The sequence below is a fragment of the Equus przewalskii genome, chromosome 13, assembly GCF_037783145.1.
Source record: "Equus przewalskii isolate Varuska chromosome 13, EquPr2, whole genome shotgun sequence".
NCBI lineage: Eukaryota > Metazoa > Chordata > Mammalia > Perissodactyla > Equidae > Equus > Equus przewalskii.
The window spans coordinates 27,504,167-27,530,225 of NC_091843.1; the positions used below are offsets into that span (position 1 = coordinate 27,504,167).

Sequence of the window (26,059 nt, forward strand, 5' to 3'; positions counted from 1 at the left end):
GGAGACAGGTTGAATGAGGTCATTAGGGTGAGCCCTGATCCAGCATGACCGGTGTCCTTATAAGAAAGGAGATTAGGATGTGGATACACAGAGTGAAGACACAGGGAGAAGGCAGCCATCTGTAAGACAGAGAAGCCTCAGAAGAAACCAACCCTGCCAGCACCTGATCTTAGACTTCTAGCCTCCAGAATGATGAGAAAATAAATTTCTATAGTTTTAGCTGCCTAGTCTGTGGTACTTTGTTATGACAGCTCGGGCCAACTAATACAGGTTCTTTCTATGCCTTCTCTTCCTCCCCTGTTCCCAGGAAGAAACGGGACACAAATCAAGGGTCCAGCAGTTTATTATAGTCACAGAGCACAGAAGGGACCACACAGGTCTTACTTTTTTACCTTCCGCCACCCCCCCCAGGGAAGCCACAGAGAGATAGCCCTACTCGTCAAGTCAGGCCAAATGGGAGGGAGGAGGCAAGGGCAGGTTAAAAGCATAAACACAGACTTGATCTGATCCCAGATTCACCGTTATTAGCTGTGTGGCCTTAGGCAAGTCTCTTAACCTCTCTGAGCCTTGGCTTCCTTGTCTGTGAAATGGAGTAAATGATAAAACCTGTCTCACTGGGTTCTTGTGAGCACTGAATGAGGTAATGCCTGTGCACCTGTTTAGAGAGTATCTGGCAAATTGTAAGTGCTCCATGAGTAGAAGCTATTACTATCATTGTTAGGAGCAAATCAGATTTCTCCATGGTCAGGCCAGCTCCAGTCTCTGTGTATGAGAAGAGTAGATCTCGTACATCATAAATGTCTTCCATGTGGGCCGTTAGGAAGACAGCTTGAGCCATGTGTGGGAGCCACCTCGTCCCTGGGACTATGGGGATCAGACCCCCAAAGTGAGGACTCTGGGGCCATGACACCCACCATCTCTACCAACTCCATGAAAAACGCAAGGAAGAGTTTGTGAAAAGTTCTGGTTTTGTCCCTGGACCACCTCGGGTCCTCGGCATTCGGTCCATTAGCATTCCCAATGTCTATTCAGAGAGTCTTTTTAGGTTTTATTTTTGTAGTTTTTGCTTTTAGCTAAGGAATTGCCACAGGCCACTGGACTTGGGATCAATCCTGGCTCTTCCTTTTGCTGTCTGGGCGACCTGGGGCTGGTCACTTCACCTCTCTGAGCCTCCCCTACCACACAGACCTTCAGGGAGCTTTGAGGAGGAAGCCAGGCTTTGGAACTAAAAGGACACTGAGTGCTGGAGCCACCACTAGTAATGAGCTGATGGATGGGGCTTGAGTGGTCACTGCCTCAGAAGTGCGTGGGGCTAAAGGAATCTCGGGGCGGTGCGTGTGCGTGTGCGTGTGTTCCTGGAGTGGGTAGCAGCAGGCATCACCACAAGAGGGCGCTCTGAGCTTTTTTGTCTTCTCCGAGTTGATGGAAAAAATTTCTATTTTTCTCTGGCTGTATTCCAAATGGAACTAAGACTTATAGTTTTTAGTTTACCTAACTGATTTAATAAACTGTTAAAATAAATTCGTGCGCGTTTATTAATTTGTCAATCATGCAGATACGCTCTTGTGGCCCCTACCACACGGCATGCTGGGAAGTGGGGTAAGGGTGGGTGGAGACCGGGAGAACCCGTGCTTCACAGCGTCCCGGTTCAGCCACTGCTCCGCGAGCGTCGGGGCAAATTTCCCAAGAGTATGGCAGCGGTGAAGTTCCCACATCCAGCCGCATAGGGATGTTACGAAATGGACAATATGGAAAGAAGAGCAACTTAAAGGTCAAGAAGACGGTCTGCGAGCCCTCTTACCTCCAGCGCACGGGCCTCTCCTTGCCCCTCATCCTGTGCTTGAGCCGAGGCCCCACAGGGCCAACTCTGGGGTGGGAAGGAGGCGAATCCAGCTGTTAAACCATGACCTCAAGAACAGTATTTCCAGGAATCCCCATCTTAGCATCTAAGGGATTCCTGGGAAAACTGGACCGTGAGGACAAGGTGAGAGAGTGGCCTTCAGCCCCAAGGCCCTGCTACGTCCCTAAGGACCAGCTGGAGTTTTCTTCTGCTTCCAGCCCCATCTGCAGAAGCCAGCATGGGTGCCACGAATCGCAGGATGTGGCTGATCTCTCCAGGAGGAATAGTGACTGGAACTTCCAAGTGCCCTGGAAAGTACCTTCCGCGTTGTCAAGAGCCATGTTGTCGACCAGAAGCCCTCTGGGGTCCCAGCCGCCCTCCCTCCCCATGGCTGCCATGGGTCGTGTGTATTCCTGAGCCTCCAGCCAAAGGGAGGCAGATCCCGTTCTCAGTCTCTGGCAACTCCCTCGCTGGTGACCTCCAGCAAGTCACTTAACCTTGGCTTTCCTCAACTGTAAAATGGGACAGTCTAGGTCCTACTGCATAAGGTGAGATAAATACAATGTTGGGGGACAGGCAGGAGGAAAGGAGTCCTTAGGATTAGTGGAGAGTGGCTGGGTCTGTCTTTGCTAAAAGCGGCCTGAGATACAGGGACGAGACCAGAGGAGGATTTATGATGTTCTCCTTCCGCTGCCCACCCCTGGGGCACACAGTCACGTGCAGTGGGTGAGAACACGAATTTGACGGCCGAGAGATTAGGCTACAACCCCGACTCAGCACAACTCACGAGTGACCTTGGGTGAGTTGCTTAACCGAACCTCAGTCTTCTCATCTGTAAAATGGGTCAATAACATTGCTCACCTCCCAAGCTTGTTGGGAGGTTAAATAAAGTTGTGCTTAGCCCAGCTATTCTCCTCTGCTGGTCCCTGCTTGTCTGGCGCCTCCAAGAGAGGTCAGACATTGGTGAGGCCTGGACTGGGTCAGGCAAGGGCCAGGAGCCAAAGGTAAGAGCTCAAAACATGAAGAGCCCAGAGCTTTGTCTTTAGGGATGAAAGGGTTTTTAGAAATTGTCCAATCCACAAATGATGAATGGGTTTCAGCTCTGAATCATTAAGAGTCGCTACCCAGGACTTTGTGTTGAGAAGGATTCTGAAGCCGCATCTGAACATTTCCAGAATGGACGCCTTCTCTGATTAGCAGGGGCCACCAAGGGCTCAGAAAGAGAAAGCAGAGGCAGGGTGCTGGGTGAGGGCCCCCACTGGAGGGTCCAACACTTCATTCCACAGATGGACAAAACTAGGGTACACAGAAGAGTCAGTGCTCGCCCCGAATCACAGAGCGCATAGGGACACAGGTGGGACCTGAGTCCAGAAACTTCCTCTGCAGGAACAGCTGACAGTGTGGAGACTGGAAATGCTCCCGTCCTGCCTGGCGCCCCCAAGCGCCACCACCACTCACCGCTTCCATGCTGATGGCCGCAGAACAACTTCTCCCTTCCTGAGCTACAGTGCTTCATCTCAGACTCCCAACTGACCAGAGATGCAGCACTGCACCTCGGGCCGGGGGACAGGGCGCCGGCGCTCTGTGGGCTCATGGCTGGGTCCGCCCTGGGCAGGAGAAGGGGTGTTAGACGGGCCTCAGCCCTGCCCACCAACGCCAACCCCAGAGACTCTGGAACTCCCCCTGCTGCGTTCCTATCCTCAGCCTGGCGTTGGAGCTCTCTGGGACCAAGCCTCCACCTTTCTTTTCTTTTTTTTTTTTCCAACAGCTTTATTGAGGTATAATCCCCCTACTGAAAGTGTACAATGAAATGGTTTTTAATATGTTCACAAAGTTGTGCAACCATCACCAGCATCAACTGTAGCCTTCATGGTGCCAAAAAGAAACCTCTTATCCTCAGCCCCTCCCAGCCCCCAGCACCCCCGCCCTGGGCAGGCCCCTTTCTGTCCCGCAGAGCTGCCTATTCCAGACATTTCAATAAATGGAATCATCCAATCCGTTGACCCCACGCCCCAGCTTGACGCTTGGTACATCCCAGCCAAACAGCACATTCACGGTACTTGATGTTTTATTTCATCCGTGTTTACTTCAGCCTCCTACTGGTCTCCCTGCTCCCACTCCCCCCACTTCCCAGCCATCCTTCCCAGCCATCCTCCCAGAGCGGTCTTTAAAAATGCAAATATGGTCATATTTCTCCCCTGCTTAAAATCCTGCTTAAAATTCTGAAACTCTCTCCAAAGGGTACGGCGCTGCCCCAGCTGGCCCCAGCTGGCCTCTTGGGCCACTGCCCTGTCCTTCTACTCCTCCAGGGAGCCCTGTGCCCACTACCTCGGGGCCTCCCAGGGGTCATGCTGCTCCTCCCCGCTCCCCTGCACGTCTCCTCTTCATGTGCTTAGTCTCTACTCAAACGTCCACTTCTTCTGGGAAGCCGCCCCCTCCGACTTCCTCAGACATCAGGACGCCCTCGTCCATGTCAACACGCATCTTGTGCCTTCTTTCTAATCCTTTACCACACTTGTGATGTAGTGTTCGTTTATGACCACCTGCACTCGTGGACTGCATGGCCCGCCTGTGAGGGAAGGGACCCTGCCTCCTGTACTCCCCCCCGGAAGCAGGGCCGGGCAATGTAGACATGCAGTGGGCACTGGTTGAATGGCTGGATGTTCTCCTCAGCCTCGGTCTCTCCAGTGTCAGAGCTTTTTGCCTTAGGGGCTGACTGGGCTAGGTCTCCAGTTCCCGGAGGACAGCGCCCATATTTGTTGATCTGGGGGAGTCCCTGGGCCTTGCTGAGGGCTTTGTACATGATAACGGGCCCAGGAATGCCATTGGTGGATGACTGAATGGCCATGTAGATAATTCTCTTTCCTCTCCAGACCTGGTTTGGGTGGGGACCTCAGAGTAAGCAGGCTGGGAGAGAGCAGGAGAAACACCCCTCCTTAACAAAATCGTGTCTCCCGTGCCTCTAGCAGAATCTGAAGTCAGGCCCAGATGAGAAGTGTTTTCCTCTGGTCTGCCACTTGGGGCAGGTCAGTCCCCACGGCCTGCTGCGGGGTGCTGCCCCTCCCAGAGGTATTCCCAGCTAAAGGACTGCCTTCCTCTAGTAGGGAATTCTCTTGTAGGAACTCTTTCCAAATTGCCTTTGGCTGGGGAGTGAATCCAACATCGGGACCCACCTTGGGGGTCCTGGGTGGCCCGCAGCCTGTCTACTCCACTCTCAGGCGGCTCCCACCAGGCCTGCGAGAGAAAACACTTGGCCTGACCGAGGTGGAGGTTTCCGAAAGGAGCCAGGGATAGCTGTCCTGAAAAAGCGATCATTTGCTGCCAGGAACCAGCCCCCTGCATTCCGCAGTCCTGACTGTTCCCAAAGCCCTCTCACCTAATGACCTTCGGCTTAGTGCAGAGAGAGGGCCATGTGGGCAGCCGGTGGCCTCAGCGCTGCCTTTGGAAGACAGAGTGACTCAAGTTACTCCTCGTCCGTTCGCTCTCAGTCCTTCTGTTCACCAAGCGGGGAGAAAGCCTCCGTTAGGTACTATCCCGTCTCTGACACTTCTCTGGCTCCTGTTTATCTCCTTATTTATATTTAGGTATTAACCATGATTCATCTTAAATTTAAAGAGATTATAATTGTTTACAGATATGGCAAAAAATATAAAAGGGGGCCTCCGAGTGAGTGCAGTTTGGGAAATTGTGCCTGTCACGTTTAATCTTCAGAGTGGTTGGTGAGGGTGGCAGGCGGATGCTGTCACCTCCACCTGGAGGACCAGGAAGGGAAGGAGATGGTTCCAGGGTCACAGCCCAGCTTGAACCGGGGGAGCGATGGCTATTTCCAGCACATCCCATCGGGCTGAGAATATTACCGCAAAGAGTGCAGCTCTCCTGGGTGTAGTAACGGGAAGGAGAGGCAGGCCCACGCTCCTGTGGGAGAGACCGTGACGCAAGGCCAGGGCTGGGGCGCAGCCTTTGACGGGGGAAGGGATGGCCTCTGTCTGCTCTGGGGCTGTAGGCTGACTAGTTCTGTTCCTTTGTCTCTAGAAAAATCATGGTGATGCTGACGGCAGTAGGAACGGTCACTTATTGGCTGTTTTAACCGTGCTCATCCCCAAGGCCCGGTGGGAAGGGAATTTTCCCAGGGCATGGAGCTGGGAGCTGTGCTGGGATTCCTGACTCAGAACAGCCGACCCAGGACCCTCATTTTTAAACTCTACCCTGGATATCTCACCCCCTGGCCAATTTTCCAAGCGTTTGAGTTGGGGACAGGGCCTAACCGTTTCACCTGTCCGTTCAGCGACCCCAGTGCGTCTTCGATGTGCCAAGAGGAGAAGGGACTAAACCTTGCCCTGGAGGAGCGCAGTCAGGCTGAGGTGGAGGGAAATGCCCCTGGCAAGGTAAATAGAGAGCAGAACTAAGTGGCACAAGAGAGAGCCCAAGAAAGGACTGTTTGTCAAGGGCTTAGAGCACGAAGAGGTTCCTGCCCTGGCGTTAGCTGGGAGAGCTTCCTGGAGGAGGAGGTGGCATGGCTGGGCTGGGAGGAGGGGCAGAGGTGCAGGAAGGGTGCCCTTCTCCTGGCTCTCTGGCCCTGGGAACTCCTCCCCGAGTCTTGTGTCCTTGCTGGGCGGGCGGACAGTGCTGGCCCTGACCCTTGGTCTCCTTCAAATGAGGGCCTCACTGGGCAGGGGGCCGATAGCCCTCCTACTCCACTTACCCACGATAGGCTCCCCTCACCCTGGGACCCCAGACGACAGACAGGGGCCACTGGGAGACCTGGGTTCTATCACTAACCGGTGTGGTCCCTTCTCAGAGGCGCCCTCCTCCCGTGGCTCCATTTCTCCTTCCACTGAAGGAGGCGGATGCACAGGTGGCCCCAGTCTCACCTGGCAGAACTTACCTGGTTGTTGGCTGTCTGGGGGTGGCTCCCAGAGGACGGGCCGATTTCCCCTCCGTGCTCCCCACTGTCTTCAGGAAATGTCACTGAGTGGGGGAACCTCTGTCTTCTGTCGAGAAGCTCGGGGAGGCTGGGAAGGAGAAAATAAACACTGGCTGTCTGGGTTTTCTCGCCAGGCCGGAGCGAGGAGGCCTCCCGGCTCCTTCCCTTATATGGCCAGGCCGCTCTGGGCTGGGAGCGAGCGGTGGCTCCCCCACCCTCCACCGCCACTGAGGGCTGGGGGCCACTGCCGGTCACCTGGATTCTGGTGCTGCGGAGGCCAGGCAGGGCTGAAGGTGGAGGCTGGGACCCAGGACATGTGCCCTGGCCGCCTGTCATGGAACTCCGGGCTGCTTGGGGTGGAGCGAGTGGGGAGGATTTATATTGGGAGACGGGGTCGGGGAGGAGGGTGTCCACCTGGTCCTGACTTAACCCTCAGCTCACGGCGTGACCCTGTCCAGGCCCTTCCCCTTCCCCAGCCTCTGTTTCTCCCTGTGTCATGGGGGTAAGGAAAATACTAATTAATCCTCACAGTCAGCCCCATGGGGTGGGAGGTTTGTAACCCTATTTCACAAAAGGGAAGACAAGTTTGGAGAGGCTAATCGGACCACAGCTATCCACTAAAAATAGGAGCATGGTGGGATTTGAACTTGGGGCTGTCTGATTTCAGTGTCTGTGTTCTGAATGGGCTGCCTGTTAAGGCTCCTCTTAGTGATAATGTTCAACCACTCACATGGGCCATATGGAAAAGGGATTCTGCTGGAGCTGCTCCCTGGAAGACCAGGGAGGCCCCAGTGCCCAAGGACCCAGCCCAAAGGAGACTGTTCCATTAAGCGATGGGGGCAGAGGCTGTAAGTCATTCATCTCGGTGTCCCCAGCACCCCACACAGGGTGTGGGGCGGACTCAGAGCTCAGGAAAGGAGAGTTGTGGAATCACAGAATCAATGGACCTCAGTGGTCACATCTGTATTGTGGGCACACTCTCTTAAGTCTCAGGCACTTCTGAGGATTAAACGAACTGGATGAGAAAGCACTGACTGAGATGCCGCCTTACGATGGCATTGTCTTTCTGTTGACAAGTTCCCTTGTCCCTGTACAGTGCCTGCCTGTGTCTCGTCCCTAGGCCATTGTCTCCTGAGCTGACCAGTTCCCGCTCAGCCCAGCTGTGGGCCTGCAAGACGGAGATGGATCTGCTCGGGGCCTGGGCTCTGGGCTCTGGGCTCTGGCAGCAGTGACCGTGGGAGAGGCTGCAAGAGGGGATGGCGGGAGGGGAAGTGGGGGTGGGTGGCTGGGAACAGCTCAGAAGTGAGCCTCGCACAAGCACGAACATCCTGTGTGCTCTTGAGCCAGCCCTGGAACCTCCCTCAGCCCATCCATCATCGTGGCATCCTCTCAGACCCCGGCCCTCTTCCTGGGGCCTGGGGTGGGGGGTGTCGAGGGGGCCCAGGACTGACTGTCAGTGCGATGGAGAGAGACTGCAGCTGGCAGCTCCGCAGGTCTGCTCAGTGTCGGAGGTGGACAGTCGTGGGGAGGAGGCGCCTGCAGGCTCCTAATCCAATTTGTTTAGACCTGTCTCCGAGGCTCATTGGCCAGCGAGCCAGGGCCGGGTGTGTGCGTTGTGCTGGGATGCACGTTTGCACACACGTGTGGGGCATGCAGAGGTGAACAGGTGTGCTGCGTTATGTAAGCCAGGCCTGGGGCTCGTCACATGTCCCCTGAGTGTCAGCTCCTTGCTGGAGCCCTGCCTCCTCTGCTCACCCCCAAATCTTCCTCCCCTTTTTCCATCCTCATGAGATCTGGTACCAGAACCCCCTCTGCAACTGACTGTCTGTGTGACTTTGAGTGCATTCCTTCATCTCCCTGGGCCTCAGTTTCTCCACCCCTCTTATAGATCCGTTTCTCACCCTGCCCGCTTCACATGCAGGGAACTAAAAGCTGCATGTGTGGGAAGAATGTGACCAATGGTAAAAACAACTGCTATGGTTTCTTGAGCTTCATTGCATGCCTAGCACTGCGTGTGTACCCTCACGGAGCCCCTTGAAGCCCCGTGAGCCAGTTCTGCCATCTCCAGGCTCACACAGCCCTGGGTCTACCTGTTTCTAGAGCCTGACCCGCTTGCTCCCCTCCAGGGAGGACGACCACATCCTCCACGTTTCCCGTCTTTTTTTTTTTTGAGGAAGATTAGCCCTGAGCTAACATCTGCTGCCAATCCTCCTCTTTTTGCTGAGGAAGCCTGGCCCTGGGCTAACATCCATGCCCATCTTCCTCTGCTTTATATGTGGGACACCTACCACAGCATGGCTTGCCAAGCGGGAAGCACCAAACCAGCAAACCCTGGGCCCTTGAAGCAGAACGTGTGCACTTAACTGCTGTGCCACAGGGCCAGCCCCCATTTCCCCATCTTTACTCTCCGTGCATGCATGATTGCGTTGCTCATTTGTAGGCAGCGTGGGGTGGGGTGGAGTCTTTGCTCCTGCTTGGTTTTCCTTTCTTTGGTTCCATCTCTTTTCACCTACAACCCAGACCCAACAGCCCCATATTGCCTGCACTCTGTCAGTCAGCAGGGACCTTCCTTCAACTCTTCCCCTTCTGTGGCCTGCTTTCCTGGTCATTCTGAGGGTTGCGATGGGGAATTTATCCCGAGGGACGGGGGTTCCTATAGGAGCCGCCAGCAGGGCGGGTGGGGCTGTGGCTGCGTGAGTGGATGTGGGAGACACTCACCGTTCTGTTTCCAGGGCCCCTGCTGCCTGCCCTCTGGTCCTCAGGAGGCACCTCTCTGGGGTCCTGGCTCCACCAATGTCAGAGATGTAGGGGTGGCTCCCACCAGCCAGTGCCCTAGCCTAAAAGGAAAGAAGAGACCACCAGTCAGAAAGCCCTGGGGTGCCCTGGCCTTTGTGGGTCCTCACCGGGCTGCCAGGCTGCAAGGGATTGAGGATGGGCCTGGACTGCTGCTGGGCCCTTGGAAGCCTCAGCTGAACCTGCTGAGATTTTCCAGGTCTCAGAGAGCCTGCTCCTCAGGCCCTAGGCAGCCATTATCCTGCTCGGCCTGCCTGGCTTCCAAAGAGGGTCTTCTGACAGCTGCAAGCTCCAGGAGAAGAAGGGGCTGCCGCCTCCCCCCCAGCACACCCAGGCCCCCTCAGCAAACGAGCGGGTCTGGAGGGAAATCTCCCGGAGGCCCCTCTGAGCAACGGCCCCCACCTCCAGCCTCACACATCGGAAAGGAACCGTTTAGCGGCAGATGAAAATCTGAGGTTAACACGGTGGCCAAGACCAAAGGGACAGCCCTGGGGCCACTTGTGACCACTTTAAGGTACACGAGTCTTTCAGCCTGCAAAATGCTCCCTCCTGCAACTCAAGGAACACTCACGACCACCGCCAGAGGTAGGAATAACTTCCCCGCTTACTGAGGTTCCAAGGGGCTCTGAGTGGAACGACCCCGGGGCATACACTCAGTCCAGCTGTCTCCCGAGCTGGGGCAGCGGGCCACTGGATGACCACAAAACAAAACTCATATCGTCACAGTCATTGCAAAAGCATCTGTGCTCTGTCCTGGCCTTTCTCATTTCCCAGAAACGTGAGGGGCAGGGAATGGGCCACATGTGTGAGCCAGATGGCACCACGGTGGGAGAAGGCTGAGACGGGGGCTCCAGGCAAGCACACGATCCCACACCCACACCTGGTTCTTTCTGGAAGGGCTTCTTTGCCCATAGCCCCCTCCTTGGCTTCCTCACGCTTTTGCATGTACCACAGCCTGTGCTCTCCTTGGGCTCCAGGGCCCTAGAGTTTCCACCACGTGTTTGGAAAGAATAGAGAAGACACAGGGCTTGCAACCAGGCCACCTGCATTCGAATCTCGCCCCTAGCACTTTCTACCTATGTCATCTAGAGCTGGTGGCTTCACCTCTTGGAACCTTGGCTTCCAACCTCACAGGCTTGTTTGTGAAGGTCAAATGATGCAGATGTCAAGGGCAAGCACAGTTGCTGTCACTTTAACAAGCCCACAATAAATGGCTGCAATTTCCATTATGAGCACGGGCCTGGGTGCCCAGCGAGGCCCAGGCAGGGGAGGAGAAGAAGCAGAAAGGATGAGGGCAAAGGTCCAGAGGGGATCCCAAGAAGATGTGGGAGCTGGGGTGTGAGCCACTGTGTGGGGCCCCTTTCCACGTCCCCCCTATTGCGCAGCTTCACTGGGCCTCTGTTCCCAGAACGCCCTCCACCCCCCTGACACCCCAGCTGAGTTCACCAGCCTCACACGCTCCCCACTTCCTCCCCAGGGAAGGTTGCTGCCGGGGACTTTTGAGCAAGCCTTGGGAATGCAGTGTGAGGCTGAAACAGAGTGACAAGGGGGAAGGGAAGGGAGGGAACGAAACGGGGCGCAGACCTGCCTGGTCCAAATCCCAAGCTCTGCCTCGAGCAGCTCCAGCTCTGGGAGGGTGGGGGGTAGGGACCAGCATCGGGGGCTTTCGATGTGCTCCATGCTTGCTAAGTGCTTTATTTTTTTCTCATCTGATCCTCACCATGGCTTATGACTTAGGTACCATTCTTTCCCCATTTGACAGATGAGGAAACTGAGGCTCCCAGCGGCGACAGCCCTCCCCCAAGGTCACACAGCTAGTAAATGTCAGGATCGAGACTGGCTCCAGGCAGCCCAACACGCATTTTCACGCCTGCCCAGGAGACCAGACTATTCACGGCACTATTTTCTCAGAGCGACAACCTGAGTCAGTGTCTCACGGTGTTTTGTCAGGCATGTGTTCGTTTGTATGGAAAGGGGGCTGTGAACAGAGAAGGACTTTGCAGTCTAAGTGGAGCTTACGTAGGCCCTGGCCAGGGCCGCACGTCTCCAGAAGCAAGGGGACTTCTCAATTGGGTGGTTGTTTCGCCTCTTTCCCACAGGATTTCTCCCTTGCATGCTGTCTATTTGTTTAAAGAAACACCATGATAAGGGAATTAGTTCTCCCTTCTGTCCTGTCCACTTTGCAAAGGACTAGGACCTCCAGGGTCCCATTTTGCTGGGACTGAATGATGTTTTCAGGGTAATACAAGTGTTGGTTTCTTCTGGAATGTGCTGGATGGGAAGAGCAGCAAGTTAGGAACTAGGTCTCCTGTAGCCATGCTGTGTGATTGCAGACAAGTGCATTCCCCTCTCTGAGCCTCATCATGATGTGGTGGGGAGAGGACTGGACTCCATGGTGTCCGGAGTCCTCCCAGGGTCAGATAAGGGGGGATGGTTCGACCCCATCCCGCTGGTGTGTGTCAGTGTGAAGGAAGTGAATGGTCTGTGTTCATCTCCATGGAGAGGGAGAGATGGGACATCGAGGGTGGGGGTGAGAGCTCTCCCAGCTGCTTCTCATGCCCTTTGTCCCCATCCCACCCCTCCTGCTCAGCCCCAAGCAGGTCCCGGGGAACCGGACCAGGTGGATTTTCTGCAGCAGGACTTGAAGTCTCAGAGCGTTAATGCTGGAGGCACCCCAATCCCGTGCCCATTGTTCAGATGAGGAAACTGAGACACAAAGAGGAGAAGCAACGAGCTCCCAGTGATGCAGTCATTCAGAGGCCCAGCTGGGACTGACCTCTTCTCTGTGAGGGATCCTAATCGGTCAGATCTTAACAGAGGGGCCCTGGGAGGAAGGCAGGAGAGAGGAGGGCCTTTGAGTTCCTTTGGCTTTGAAGATGGAATAATCATGACTTCCTTTTCTAAATATCTTTTGGCCCTTCCTAGAACCAGATGGCGGATGTTTGGAATTTATGTTGTAAATAGTGTTTAAGAAGGGAGTGGGGGTGAGGATGTGTTACTTTCTCCAACCACCAAAAACAAGCTCTGAGGGAGGGAAGTGGGGGAGGGGACCTGGCTATGAGAAGATCTGGGGAGAAGGCAGAGAGGTGAGGGGGAAGGAACAGAGAGAAGAGGGGAGGGAGAGACAAGGGCAGAGAGATTGAGGGCGTGAGTGACAGCAGGACAGAGACAGGCACAGAGAGGGAAGGAAGAGATGGGTAGAGTGAGGAAGAGAAATCAGGTGGGCGAGGGAGGTGGGGAGGGGGCTCGCAAGTGTAGGCTCAGACAAGCTCCATCTTGACTTCAGGAGCAAACCCTTGAGTTTTCCAAAAATAGCTCAGCCTTTTCCCCAGCGGGGCTGGCAGCAGGGACCGAGAGAGGCACGCTTGCCCTTTTATGGTAAGAAAAATCCAGATCCTCAGAGGGGGAGCTGGGCTGGAGCCTGCAGTTCTGGAGGAAGCTCAGCCCTGGGGTCTGGGGGGCACAGGGCTGAGTGGGGGTTGTGACTTGGTGGGATTTCCTGGCCTGAGTAGCCCCATGGTCTGTGAAGAAAGGGCTGAAGTGGCCATACTGGAAAGCCCTGGGGTCCTGGTGGAAGGGCTTCTAGAGACATCTGGTCCACTCCATCTCCCTGTTTTATGGAAGAAGAAACTGAGTCTCAGAGAAGGGGAGAGATTGTAGGCTCCCTGTGTGGGAGTTTGAGGTGTCAAGGTTGATCGGTGTCCAGGTCTACATGAGCACGGTTACATGCCCATTATTCTGGAAGCCACTGTGGTCAGGGCAGAGAGCACTGGTCTGGGCACCAGGAGACACAAGGCCCACTCCTAGTTTGCACATTATTTGCTGGGTGACTGTGAGCAATCTGCCGAACCTCGCTCATCTCAGATTCCCTCACAGGGGTGATCTTAAGGGCCTTCCCAGCTTTTTGCGTCTCTGGGAATTCCAAGGCTGGAAAACAAAGCTTGGGCATCAAGGATGCTGCTTCCAGGCAGAGGGGAATCTGCAGACTGCTATTTGCTTCCTATGCCTGGCCTTCCTCCTGTGCTGAGGCAAAAGCTAAGATGGACCAAGACAGAGAGAGAAGGCCCCACAGGAGACTGAGGCAGATCATGGATGGAATCTCCAACTGTCCAAGCTAGTTGGGTCCAGCCCCTCACTGGACACACTGAATCCAGAGAGGACCTTATGATCAAAGTCATGCTCAAGGTCATGTGGCAAGTGGGGGCAGAGCCAGGAATAGAACCAGGGCCTCCCCTCCCAGCCCTCTGCAGGAGGCCTCCCAACTGTAGCAGCCAACAGCTTTGGGGACCATCTCTGGCCGAAAAAAGGGCCTTCCTGGGCAGAGCAACCAGAATTCAAGATAGGCCGTTATCTTCTGACTACCTCTTGGAGACAGTTATGTCCTGGCAAGGCACCTGCCTCTCCTCTCTCCCCACCCTTGGCTGTGAGGACCATACTGTAGTCTCCCTCTTTGGCTAGAAGGCAGGGAAGAGGCAAAGAAGGACGCACAGGGCTGGGTGGCCACTCTGGCCATGTGACCTTGGGCAAGTCTCTCCCTGTTCTTGACCTTGGGTTCTGCATCTTGCTTGATGCTCTTGAAGCTCCCTTTTAGCTCTAACAGGACTATGATGCTCTGAGATTAGGATTCAACACCAGGAATGTTTACTAAGCATCTACCAGGATCACAAGGGTGAAGGAGATGGATCTAGTAAAATGCTGTAGCTTTACAGTCAGTGTGAGGGGGACCCAGTGCCCAGGGATCCTGGAAGCCCCAGCCCCGAGACCCTCTGTGTGTTCTGAGAATCTGGGCTGACTCTCCGACCCCAGCCTGACTCTTTGACCCCAGAGCTCAGGTGGCTCTGATCTTGAGTGTCCAGGAATGCCTGTTGCCCTGGGCGATGTTCACGCCCGCCGTCCAGGACCCTGCCCAGGCCTGGCTGTCCTCTTGACTTTGCCCTTTCCTCCACCCTCTCCCACACGCTGTCCACCTCCCCAGGCCCTCTCTGGTTCCTCTCCCTGTCTGCCCCACACCCCCATCTCTCCCGACTCGGTCTCTCTGTGACTCAGCCCGAGGAGGAGACTAGCCTTCCTCTTCCAGCCTCCTGTGACACCCCTGCCACTGCTGGGGGAAAGGAGGGACTGGAAAGAAAGGGGGACAAAAATAAAGAGTCTTGGTCTAAATTGGAAGCATCCCTGTGACCCTCCTGGAATTTCCATGTAGACTCTGGGGCGTGTGAACAGGGCTCCCAGGGACGCTGGCCCCTCTGCTTCATTCCTGCTGGGTGGAAGGCCATCAGCTGAATATTCCCACAGGGACCCAGTCTCATAACCAGACTCCAGGTCTCTCTGCTCAGGCCTGGTGCTCCCTGGGAAGGGAAGGCATCAGTGGGTGAAAGGAAGTGGGGCGGGGGGTCCCCAGAGGCCCCTGTGTGAAGTCAGGGCAGGACTGATGTCATGCCTAGCTGGGAATCTGACATCCAGGCAGCGGGAGGACTCAGCCCCACGAGATTGTCCCAAGGCAGCTAGGGCTGTGAAGTGAAGTCCCAGGCTGGTGGTGGGAAAGGCCACAAGGCCCAGAGTCCTCTAATGTTTGACTTCTCACTACAGTGTCCCCCGAGCTTGCATACCTTTGGTGATGGGGAGCTCACTGCTTCTCAATCACCTCATTTCTCTTCGGACAGACTGTTAGAGACTCCTTCCTAATATCCTGCTGACATCTGCCTCTCTGGGGCTGCACTCCCTATCCTTCGGGGCCGCAAAGAACAAGTTCCTTTTCCTCAGGAAGCTCTTCAGAGGTGTGAAGATGGTGACTATAGCCTTCAGGCTTCTTACCCCTCTTAATCCCACCCGAGGTCTCCTGTCCCATTGCTTGACATCTCAGAGCTGCCAATGCCCAGATTCCCGGCTCTCTCCCCTGCACTTGGGCTCCCAGCCTGACGGCGTTTTGGGGAAGCGGACAAACAGGCTAAAGACAGGGACCCCCTCCCAGAGACAGATCCCAAGGGGGACTTCTCCCCCCTTCTGGGGTTTGGTTTCTGGCTGGCAAAGCTGCTCCACGACCAGGCCTTCCCCACTTTGCCAGCCTCAGACCTCACCGAGCTCCGAGACCTACCCTCGGTTCCAGCCAAACGGGCTTGTTTGCTGCTCTCCTGAAAACGTCTGTCCAGTCCCGCCTCCACGTCTTTGTACCGAGAGCTCTCCACCTGGACTGCCTTCTTCTTCTCTGTCTGTCCACACCGTGCCCCCTGCCACTCTGACCACCCGACGCCAGGTTTTCCCTCCCTGCGAGTCTGGGCCTCCCTGCCATACGTGGGATAAACTGAGCTGACGCTCTTCCATCCCAAACCATGGGACATCACAGCCTGAAGGTCCCAGAGGGACGGAGGAACTTACCCAGGTGTGCTGGCTGCAGGGCCAGGGCCAGAGTCTCCGCCTGGTTCTTTCCCTTTCTCCCTGTCTTGTTCAGCTTATCTCAGCAGAGGCCCTCGGGCTCAATAGGGTTGTTGGGTCACGTGCTTGAGGCCTGGCAGGCTCTGGGCACACTGACCAGTGGCCTCTGAGCTGGGCAGCCCAGCCAGGGGTGGTGTCACAGCCACTATGGATGCCATCCCGAGGAGGGAGCTTGCTCTGTACACTTCACCCCATCTTAAGGAAGAGGAGATGGGTGTGGGGTGGAAGCTAGTGGCAGCTGAGCAGTGTCCCTGTTAACCTTCAGGGTCCAGCGTGTTTTCCAGTTTGGGGTTTTTCCGTCTCCCTCGGAACTTGGCTTGGCTCAGAGGAGGGTCTCTGAGAAGGGGACGTAGGCTTGTGGCTGGTATGGGCTCTTAAGCAGGAGCCAGAGTGAGGCTGCTTCCTCCAGCCTTGGCCTAGCCGACTGCCCCTTCCTCAAATTTCCGATGGATTGTGCCCCGCAAGAGGCGGCCCAGGACTGAGGAGGACCCCAAGCGCACTCTGCCCACACTCCGGGGGCTCATTGGGAGAAGCATTGTTTCACCAGGGTCTGCGTTTTTGCCCCTGAGCACATGTGAGGGTGGGGTGGGGGCTCTGTTTATCCCCTTACCATAACAAGGCCTAATCTAGAAGATCTAAAAGGAGGCATCTGGCTTCAAATGGTCTTCTCCCCAAATGCCAAGAATTGGTCCTATTAGGCAGAGCAGAACCAGAACTAGCTCTTGCTCACAAACTTACTGGGGTGGTGCTGGAGTGTCAGCACATGGGTTCTGGAGTCAGCCAGACCTGGGTTTGAGCCCTACCTTGGCCATTTAGAAGCTGTGTGACATTAGGCAAATGACTAAACTTCTCTGAGCCTCTGGGTTCCCAGAAGGATAATGGTACTTCAGAGATTGCTGGGGGAAGGACTGGCACTTGGGAAGACTTGATATGTGGCAATTGTTATTATTGAAGGAACAAGGGCAGCTTATCTCCCTAGATGGATAAAGAACAGTTGGAGCCCAGTACGGCACCTCCTTCCCTCTGAAGAAGCTGCCTTTAGTAACTACATCTCAACAGTTACTTTTTATTGAGTACTTACTATGTGCCAGTCACTGTTCTGAGGGCTTCATGAATTTTAACTCATTTAATCCAGACAACTCAATAACCTCATGAGGAGGTATTATTTTCTTTTTTGCTTCGGGAAGATTGTCCCTGAGCTAAGATCCATGCCAATCGTCCTCTGTTTTGTATGTGGGACACCACCACAGCATGGCTTGAAGAGGAGTGTGTATGTCCGCACCTGGGATCCAAACCGATGAACCCCAGGCTGCCGAAGCGGAATGTGTCAACTTAACCACTACAGGGATTATCATGCCCGAGGTCACACAGTTGCTACGAGGGAGAGCTGGGATTCAAACCCAGGCAGCCTGACTCCTGTCTGGCACCTTTTTTTTCTTCTTGCCTCCCCCTCCTCGCCCTCCCATCTGGCACCTTTGACCGCCAGCCTACTGCACCTTAGCCCCTCTCTAGCAGCACTCAGACCCCTGCCTGGTCCCCTCATCACCTGAGCACAGGGATTTACCCCACATCTGAGAGCCCCCTGGCTCCAGAGTCAGCCTCCATTTCCTCATGAAAACAAAAAGGGGCCTGCAGGAGTTGGCGTCCACGGGCCATGAGAGTGGGTGGTCCGTGCTGTGCATTAAGGCATGCTTTGAATTGGAGAAAAGGTTTCTGGTGTGAAGCATTGCCGTCAACAAGCCTCTTTTGCAAGAGGGGAGGGGGCGGCCTCTGGGCTCTCGCAACCTGTGGTGAAGCCCCGTGGGGCCTGTCTAGACAGGCCGTTAGGAGGCAGCCACTGTGGGCTCTTTCCCCCAGATTCCTGCAGATCACCCCACAGGCGACCTCTGATTGGACCGTGGCCACTGCATCCTGCTGGGCTGGGGGAGGGCCACGTGGGCAGTGCCCACTCCCACCCCAGGGCCTTCAGGGTCCTCTGCAACTTGGTGCCTGTCGGGCACATTTCTAGATACCCGTGTGGACAGGAGCATAGCTGCATTTTTGTTTCTTCCTTACATTCTTTATTATACAAATTTGATAGATACAAAATAGAGAGTGTAACACATGTACTTCAAGAAATCTGATAATGTCAAGTGTCTCAGGGGGCGCTGCTCATACACTGCTGGTGGGAATGTAACTTGGCTCAATCACTTTGGAAAATAATCAGGTGCTCTCCTGTAAAGTTGCCAGGCATGCACCCCAGAACTCAGCAATCCTTCTTGTGGTATAAACCCGGGAGAAACTCTAGCTCATGTGCACCAGGAGATGTGGACAAAAACGGTTATAACAAGAATAGGAAAAAACCCTTATCACGGTTCTTTACGTGACCCCATGGCCCTGAAGCCCGGGCAGTGTTTAGCCGGGAAGTTGCAGTTGAGGCGGGGCCCATAGCCCAGAGGCGAGGACCTCAGAGGCCATCTCCTGCGACTCCTCGACTCCTCAAGACTCACACGGGGAATCAGGTGAAGGTGGCCGTGGGCCTGGAACTTTCTATTCCTCAGGGCTATGTGAGTGTCAGCTCTTCCCCAGAACTGGCCAGGCTGGGAAAATGTCTACTCTGCTCAAGGAGCTGCAGTGTGGCTCCTGGGGACCAGTGGCTAGCAAACTCCTTTCCAACCTTGGGTAGCGGTGAGGCTAAAGGGGAGCGGTGGCCTTGGACCACTGCCAAGAAGACTTGGGTTTGAGCTCTGGCTTGGCCGCCCTCTTAGCCCTGATCTCCTCTGTGAAGTGGGATTCTTTGTCACTCCTCTCGGAGGTGCCGTTGTGGGCAGGATACGATCATGCGTTTGGGAGTTGCAGACTGGGTTCAAGTCCCCTCTGCCACTTTCTAGCTGTGTGACTTTGGGGAAGCTCCAGTGGTTTTCCACCCTATAAATGGTGATGATGGAATGATGCTAGTTCCTGCCTTACGGTAATCCCAGGAGGATTAAATGATAACGCAACAGACTCAACCCAGGACCTGGCTCCCAGGGAAATCCACCATGCATATTCTTGAGGTACATTGGAAGGTCTCCATTCCATGGTGGGGTGGCCGAGGGGAGGGCAGGAGGTGGGAGACTCCTGGGGAGAGAGCAGGTGGGGCAGCCAGCACACATACAGTGACCTTAGCAAGCTACTTAACCTCTCAGTGTCTCAGTTTCCTCACCTGTACAATGGGGATAATCGTTGCATCCACCTCACATCATCGTTGTGAGGAGTAAATGAATGAATTCGTGTAAAGGCCTTAGGTAGTGCCTGGACCACGATAATCGAAATATAATTCTCCTATCCACCTTATGGAGCCTCGGGCTGGGCTGAGGGGCTGATTCTGTCACAGCTCTGCCATCAACTGTGTGACCTAGAGCGGTGTTCTCTTTTTGTGAATTCAGTTGCCTCAGCTGTGTTTGTGAGGGTCCCAGACTGCTTGACAGCACAGCATTCTCAAAACTCTGTGTGGGTGGGAACTCCCTGGGAGCTGGTAATGCAGATTCCTGGGCCCCACCCAGGATTCCCTGTCAGGAGATGTCGCTGGATGAGGGTGCAGTGGTTCAGACACCACACTCTGGGGCACATTGCCCACACAGTGCCCTATGAATGCAGGAAAGGAGACCTCACTTAGCCCTTTAGGCATCTCAAGTTGACCCCTCTTCTGTGCCCCTTAACCTCCGACCTCTAAACTCATCCCTCCTGCCTCTTTCCAGACCCCGTTCTCTTTTCAGCATCTCCAGGTGCTCCCTGGCCGGGTTTCCTTCCCGCTTCTCTCTAAACAGAGCTAAGCTCATTTTGCCCCACAGGAGGAGAGTCTAACTGTAAAGTAACACCAGCCCCTTTTATCTTGCTCTTCTGTGCATGTGTCCCTCACTCCTCATGACAACAAAGTGATGTCAGAACCAAGACCATACCCATTTTATAGAAGAGGAAGCTGAGGCTCAGAGATGGCAAGAGACTTGCCCAGAGTCATGTGTCTGCTAAGTAAACAAGCCAGAATTGGACCCAGGCAGTTGGATTCCAGAGTCTCCTTTAGGACCATTATGGCCTTGGGTCTTGTGTGACCAGAAGTAGGGAGGTGAGGGGGCTAGGCAGTGTGACGCTGGAGGACTGTGTCCATTCTGGGCCGGGTGCATTCAGAGCATGCTCAGAAGGTCCATGTTGCCTGTGTTCCTTCCAGCTGGTCCCAGTCCTCTGCCTCTACACAGCCCTGCCTTCCACACTGCCCATCGCAAGTCTCCTGCCTTCCTCTGCGTCCTCTGGCCCCACCACTTCACCCCCCCTGAAATCCTCTGCTGTCTTTTCTGTCCCCATGCCTCTCAGAGGTCCTACACCTCCTGATCCAGAGATGAACCCCTTCCCCACCAGGGGCTGCATTGGGGCCAGGTCCATCCTGAGGCCTCAGGGCTGTGGGCTGGTCCTCCCCCCGGCCAAGCCTGCAGTCAGAGACCCTTTGGTTTCTTTCCATCACTTGAGGATCAACCTCTAAAAGCTCCCATGGGCCTTGGGCATCTGCTTGGACTCTAAGCCCATGGTCAAAGGGCGGACTCAGCTCAGGGACTCCTGGGGAAACTTCCCGACACTGGCTGCCCTTTAGGCTCAGAAGCCACATCCTGCATGGAGACCGTGTTGTCCAATTGCCTCATGGTACAGATGGGAAATTGCGGCCCAGAGAGGCGAGGGTGCCCCCCCCAACGCTGAAGGGCCAGAACAGTGAGAGGCAGGGCCGGCGACCCCATCCCCCAGCAAGCCTGCCCTTCCACTGCCATGTCCTGGCCTTCCTGCCCCTCTGCCTTTCTGCCGGAACCCGAGCTGACATCGCTTCTCCTCTAGCTTTGCTTCTTGAAACCATTATTTGAAAACAGTTTTCCTCGCCAGCAGCCCCAGGCTCTTGTAACTGTGAAATCAAACCTCATAGAGCAAGAAGGAGCACTGTCTGCAGAGAAGCCAGGGAGACGGGCCCAGACTCCGGATCAGCAGTGAAGGTCGGGCCGGCATGATGTTAACACTGTCCACTCCTCCCCGCCTCCCCAACTTAACTGCAGCCACAAGGAGGCCTGGAAGCCAACAGGACCACATCTGGTCAAAGCAGGGTGGGTGCTTAGAGATCCTCCAGCCCAGCCACTGTACAGATGGGGAAGCTGAGGCCCGGAGAGGCAGAAGTTAGAGCAGGTTAGCAAGAGAGCAAGGACCAGACCCCTGGATGCAGCGTTCGCCTGGGGAGGATGCCGCAGAGGCCCCGCCATGGGCAGACCCCACATCTGCCGCGGTTCTTACCTCTCTGGGGGTCTGGTCCAGATATGGCTCCTTGCAGCCGGGATACGGGGGCCAGACCATTTGGGGAATGGTTGGGGGTGTCACTTCTTCTCAACTAACTTGACCAGGCCTCTGGCACCCTTCACTGCCACAGGGGCACTTTTAAACGGCTGGCACCAGGTCCCCCTCCCCTCAGCCCCTTGCCCGCCGCTCCCTGGTCTCAGAGGCCCTGCTGCCTTTTACCTTATATGAGCTGAAGAGGCCAGCCCTGTGTTGGGGCGAGGCGGGTGCCGAGTCCTCCCGGGGCCCCCCATTGGCCCGGGCGCCTGCCACGTGACCGCCTCGCCTTGACCTGCCCCCGGTGCCGAATGTTGCTTTTACCCCCTAAGGAAGGAGTGGTTGACAATTTTCATATTTCTTCTAAATTTGGAGATTTCAGACAATGCTGGGAGGCTTGGCTCCAGCTGCCAGAGGCCCATGTGGAAGTCATTAAGCCTGAGCAGGGGGGCTGGGGGAGAGAGGGAGGCAGGGAGAGGAGGAGGAGGAGGAGGAGGAAGGGGTGGGGGACGGAGTTCTGAGGGTTGCCAGTTGTCAGCCTGGGAACCTGAGCAAGCTCCCGGGGAGCAAATTGTGTGTGAGAATTTCCTTCCTCCTCCCCGGGCCTTGTCCCAGGACTGGAGTGGCAGTTCTGAGATTTTCTGGGAACCCCCGGTGGGGAAGACACCAGTCGTGGCTCCTGGGGTCCAGGGGGTGGTGGAAATGGCAGGGGACAAGGGACCGTGAGGAAGTAAATCCCCTCTCCAAAAAGCTGGGACCCTGGGAGGCCAACCCCATCATTGTGCAAAGGAGGCTGGGGCCCCAGTGGGGTAGGGAGTCACACGGGACGGGACGCTGTGACAGGGCAGGAGCTTGACTCCAGGGACGCCTGCTGGGGCTCCGCTTCCCCCACAGTCCCAGTACTGAGAAGTGCCCATCTCTTGCTATGCTTGCCCTTCCTCATTATGCTCTGGCCACATTGGCCTCCTGTAGATCCCTTATCATTTCTCGTGCCTCAGGGCCTTTGTACTTGCAGTTCTCTCTGCCCAAAGTGCCTTCTCCCCAGAGCTTCCCATGGGTGCTTCTGCTTAAGTCTCAGCTCACAAGTCACCTGTGGGAGAGGCCGTGCCTGCCCACCTCACTGTTCTCTACCACTCCCCTGCGCATTGCCCTCCAGGACCTGCCAAACACTGGGCTTAATTTACATAGTTACTGGTTTAGTGGCAAGTTGTTTAGCTCCTTTGGGAGAGCAGGACTCCCCTGGGCAGGGTCTGTGTCCCTATGCCTCCCACAGTGCCAGTGAAGAATGGCCAGAAAGGCACGTCTGTCCAGGGGCAGCTTCTGGAGTGGGAGCAGCCACTCTAAGGCCTGCAGAGGGCTCCTCCCAGTGGCCAGCCATGGCCTGGCCTGGGGCTGCCACCCCATCCCTGCCCTTTGTTGCTCAGCGCTTCCTTTCTGAGGCCAGGTTGGCTGGACCCCAATCCCTCAGTTTGCATTCTCCTTCACAGTCCCCCAGACCCATGGCCCGCACCGGGCCACTGCCCTGTCCCTTTCCTCCCTCGGGGCTGGGATTCCTCCAGCACATGCCTCGTGCCATCCTGTGTGGGCCGGCTGAGTGGCCCCAAGGGTGTGGGATACTGAACTTGACACCATCCCTGACCTTAAGAGGCTCCCAGTCTAACAGAATCTTCACTCTGCTTGTTCCTTCGGAGGAAAGCTCTTGATGTCGGGAGGCCTGTGCGCTGTTCCTGCCTTTACCACTTCCTAGCTGTGGGGTCTGGGTATGGTTCTCTACTGCGGCCCTGAGCCTCTCCTCCTCTGTGGAATGGGGACAGTGAGGCCTGTCCTACAGCACTGCCTCGAGGGTCAGGTGGGCTGGCAGCTGCAGTCAGACTGGACTCAGCTCTGCCTCCACTGCTTCCCATACAGGGGAAGGCTTGGGGAAGTCACTTAACGTGGGTGAGCCTCACTTTCCTCCTCTGTAGCGTGAGCGAGAAACAGCACCCAGCTCCCAGGATGGCTGTGAAGATGAAGGGAGACGATGCTTATGAAGGGTTACCCGGTGCCGGCTTCAGAGTAAGTGCTCAGTAAACGTTAAACATTATTAAGCATTATGACGCCAGACCTGACACACTGCAGACTCGCCATTCATGTCATCCTCTTCCTTCCTGAACCGAGAAGATGGATTCCATTCATCAGCCCACCCCTAGGCAGTGAGATGGTAAGCTTGTAGCCTCCACTCCCCACCTCTGCTCAGTGTTCTGGTTTAACACTCCAAAGCACCACCAACAGACCCTGGGGCAAAGACCACGCCAGCCCAAGAGAACCATCAAAATTATGGAAAATCCACTCTGGAGATTGTGGAACTTAAGTTTTGCTTCTGTTAGTTCTGCTACTGGATAGGCATGAGAGGGTATTTTTTTTTTAGGAAGATTAGCCCTGAGCTAACATCTGCTGCCAATCCTCCTCTTTTTGCTGAGGAAGACTGGCCCTGAGCTAACATCCGTGCCCATCTTCCTTTATTTTATATGTGGGATGCCTGCCTCAGTGTGGCTTGCCAAGCGGTGCCATGTCCGCTCCCGGGATCCAAACCGGTGAACCCTGGGCCGCCGAAGCAGAATGTGAGAACTTAACCGCTGCGCCACTGGGCCGGCCCCAGGCATGAGAGATTTTTCAAGACAGAAAAGAAAAACAGAGAGAAACTTCCAGTGCAAGTTGTAGAGAGACCTACTGTTTCAATATCCAAGGAGGAGCTCTGTGCCTGGCCCAGCACTCGCGCCGGCCACATCTCTGAGCCAACAGGCTCCATGTCAGAGAGTCCGTTACCAGAGGTCAAGACAAGGAGCTAAAGCGACCTGCACACAGGTCCCAGGACATCCTAGGAGAGGTGTTCTGGCAGCAAAATGTCTCCAAAGGCTAACGAAATCATAGCCATTTGTGACTCAGTGTCCATAAATCTGTCTCAAACATTTTCGAAGCCGTTTCTGTTTCCTCCCATACCCTCTCTTGGGAGTCATGAGTGCTTTATGCTTATTAATCACTGTGTGAAGTGGCTTTCCTTTCCAAACTGTGGTGAAGCAGCCTTGAACTGCCTCCACTCTCAGAAGAAGCAGGTCAATGAGACTCCGGTTAGAATGTGTGAGTGAGGCGTCTTGGGAGGCGGGGAGCAGGGCGGGGTTCTTGTTAGGAGCTGGGTCTGACGGTGTTTGGTGAGTTTGGTGTGTGCAGTCAGAGGCAAGGGGAACCCCAATCAGGAGGGGGCGGGGCCTGGAGGTCAGGGGACTCCTGGGCCTGGGAGGGCTGCCTCACCTCTACCGGTGATCAAGGGAGAGGATGAGTTGGTACAATTGGGACCTTCAGCAAGACGGAGTTTAGATCTACATAAGAAGGACTTTGTAAGTCAGTGGAGCTACTCAAGGATGAAATGGGCTAATGGGCTGTCATGGTAAAGTGATGAGCACTCTGTCACTAGAGGAATGCAAGCAGAGGCTGGATGACAATTTGGCAAGTCCCTTCTAGTCCTGAGATCCTATGAACTTCCTCTCACACTTCATCTTCTCGCCCCCAAGCTGTCCCTAACCCCTAGCTCTGACTTTATACCGATTTGACCCAAAAGGCATAGCTCAGAGGGGATCAGCTGGGAGACAATTAAGTATTGGAAAGGGCTAGAACCCCAGAGTTAGAAATCAAGCTCCATTTGTTTTCTTTGAAGAGCCTAAGTCTTTTGTTTCATTGATTCAGTTTGATTCTGGGAGGTAAGTAACACGTAATTAGTGAAGGAATGCTTATAATTCTAATCAAAACAGTTTGTGAAAAACATCATTGCATAGAAGGTTGTCCACAACGTATTATTGAGGCTAAAAATCATGGAACAGAAGATATATGGTATAATCCCATTTAAGCAAAATGATGTGTCTGCAAAAACTACAATGAAGTGTCACTTCACACCCATTAGGATGGCAATAATAATAGTAATAATAATAATAACAACAAAACCCCCCAGATACTTAGGTATTTGCACACTGATGTTCATAGCAGCGTTTTTCACAATAGCCAAAAAAACAACCCAAGTGTTCATCAATGGATGAATGGATAAAGAAAATGTGGATATAAGCATGATGGAATATTATTCAGCCATTAAAAAGAATGACATTCTGATAAATGCTACAACATGGATGAACCTTGAAAACATTACACTAAGCGAGAGAAGTTAGACACAAAAGGACAAATCTGTATGATTCTATTTATATGAGGTACCTAGAACACACAAATTCATAGAGACAGAAGCTAGAATGGTGGATGCCCGGGCTGGGGGAAAGGGTAATGGGCAGTTTTTATTTAATGGATACAAAGTTTCTGTTTGGGACGATGAAAAAGTTCTGGAAATCGATAATGGTGATGGTTGCACAGCACTGTGAGTGGTCTTAATGTCACTTAACTGCATACTTAAAAATGGTTAGAACGGCCGATTTTATGTTACATATATTTTACCATAATAAAAAAGTGCTGTGTCTGTGTGTGGGCGTGAGTGTGGGTGTACCAGGCGCCCTGCTGGAGGGTGAGTCTGTGTTCTGTCTGTCCTTAGTCTCCTGCACAGACTGGCCGGGTCGGTGTGGAGTGCCTGAAGGGTGTGCTCTTGGGGGCCAGGGAGGGCGAGCTCCCATTGTCCTGGGGGAAGGATGTAGCAAACCTGTGTGCTGATCACCAGGGAAGAATGGCTGTGGAGAAGGGAAGCATGGTGCAGCACAGCCCCCCAGGTCTCTGTGACCCCCTGG

At 54.7% G+C, this 26,059-nt stretch overlaps 1 protein-coding gene across 2 annotated transcripts; it reads right to left on the minus strand.

Moving 5' to 3' along the window:
* Positions 1-327: 327 nt before the first annotated feature.
* On the minus strand, positions 328-21,470 carry LOC139075073 (uncharacterized). 2 transcript variants are annotated; one of them, XM_070569207.1, is made up of 4 exons: positions 21,270-21,470; positions 9,483-9,601; positions 6,726-6,852; positions 328-3,447 (listed from the first exon to the last, which is right to left on the minus strand). In XM_070569207.1, exons 1-4 carry the CDS (start codon positions 21,327-21,329, stop codon positions 3,358-3,360), a joined length of 396 nt encoding a protein of 131 aa, XP_070425308.1. In that variant the 5' UTR covers positions 21,330-21,470; the 3' UTR covers positions 328-3,357. The 2 variants fall into 2 exon arrangements, with proteins under 2 accessions (XP_070425308.1, XP_070425307.1); XM_070569206.1 differs by lacking the exon at positions 328-3,447 and adding an exon at positions 3,585-6,217 and having other exon boundaries at positions 21,270-21,464.
* Positions 21,471-26,059: the final 4,589 nt, after the last annotated feature.

Bases quoted from the DNA above. Each gene is read 5' to 3' on its own strand.
- LOC139075073 (XM_070569206.1), bottom strand. From the start codon at position 21,329: ATGGTCTGGCCCCCGTATCCCGGCTGCAAGGAGCCATATCTGGACCAG. The intron at 9,602-21,269 runs GTAAGAACCGCG...CTTTCCTTTTAG, and splicing joins TGGACCAGACCCCCAGAGAG to GCTAGGGCACTGGCTGGTGG. The intron at 6,218-6,725 runs GTAAGTTCTGCC...TTACCTTGCCAG, and splicing joins CCCAGACAGCCAACAACCAG to GGGCATTTCCCTCCACCTCA.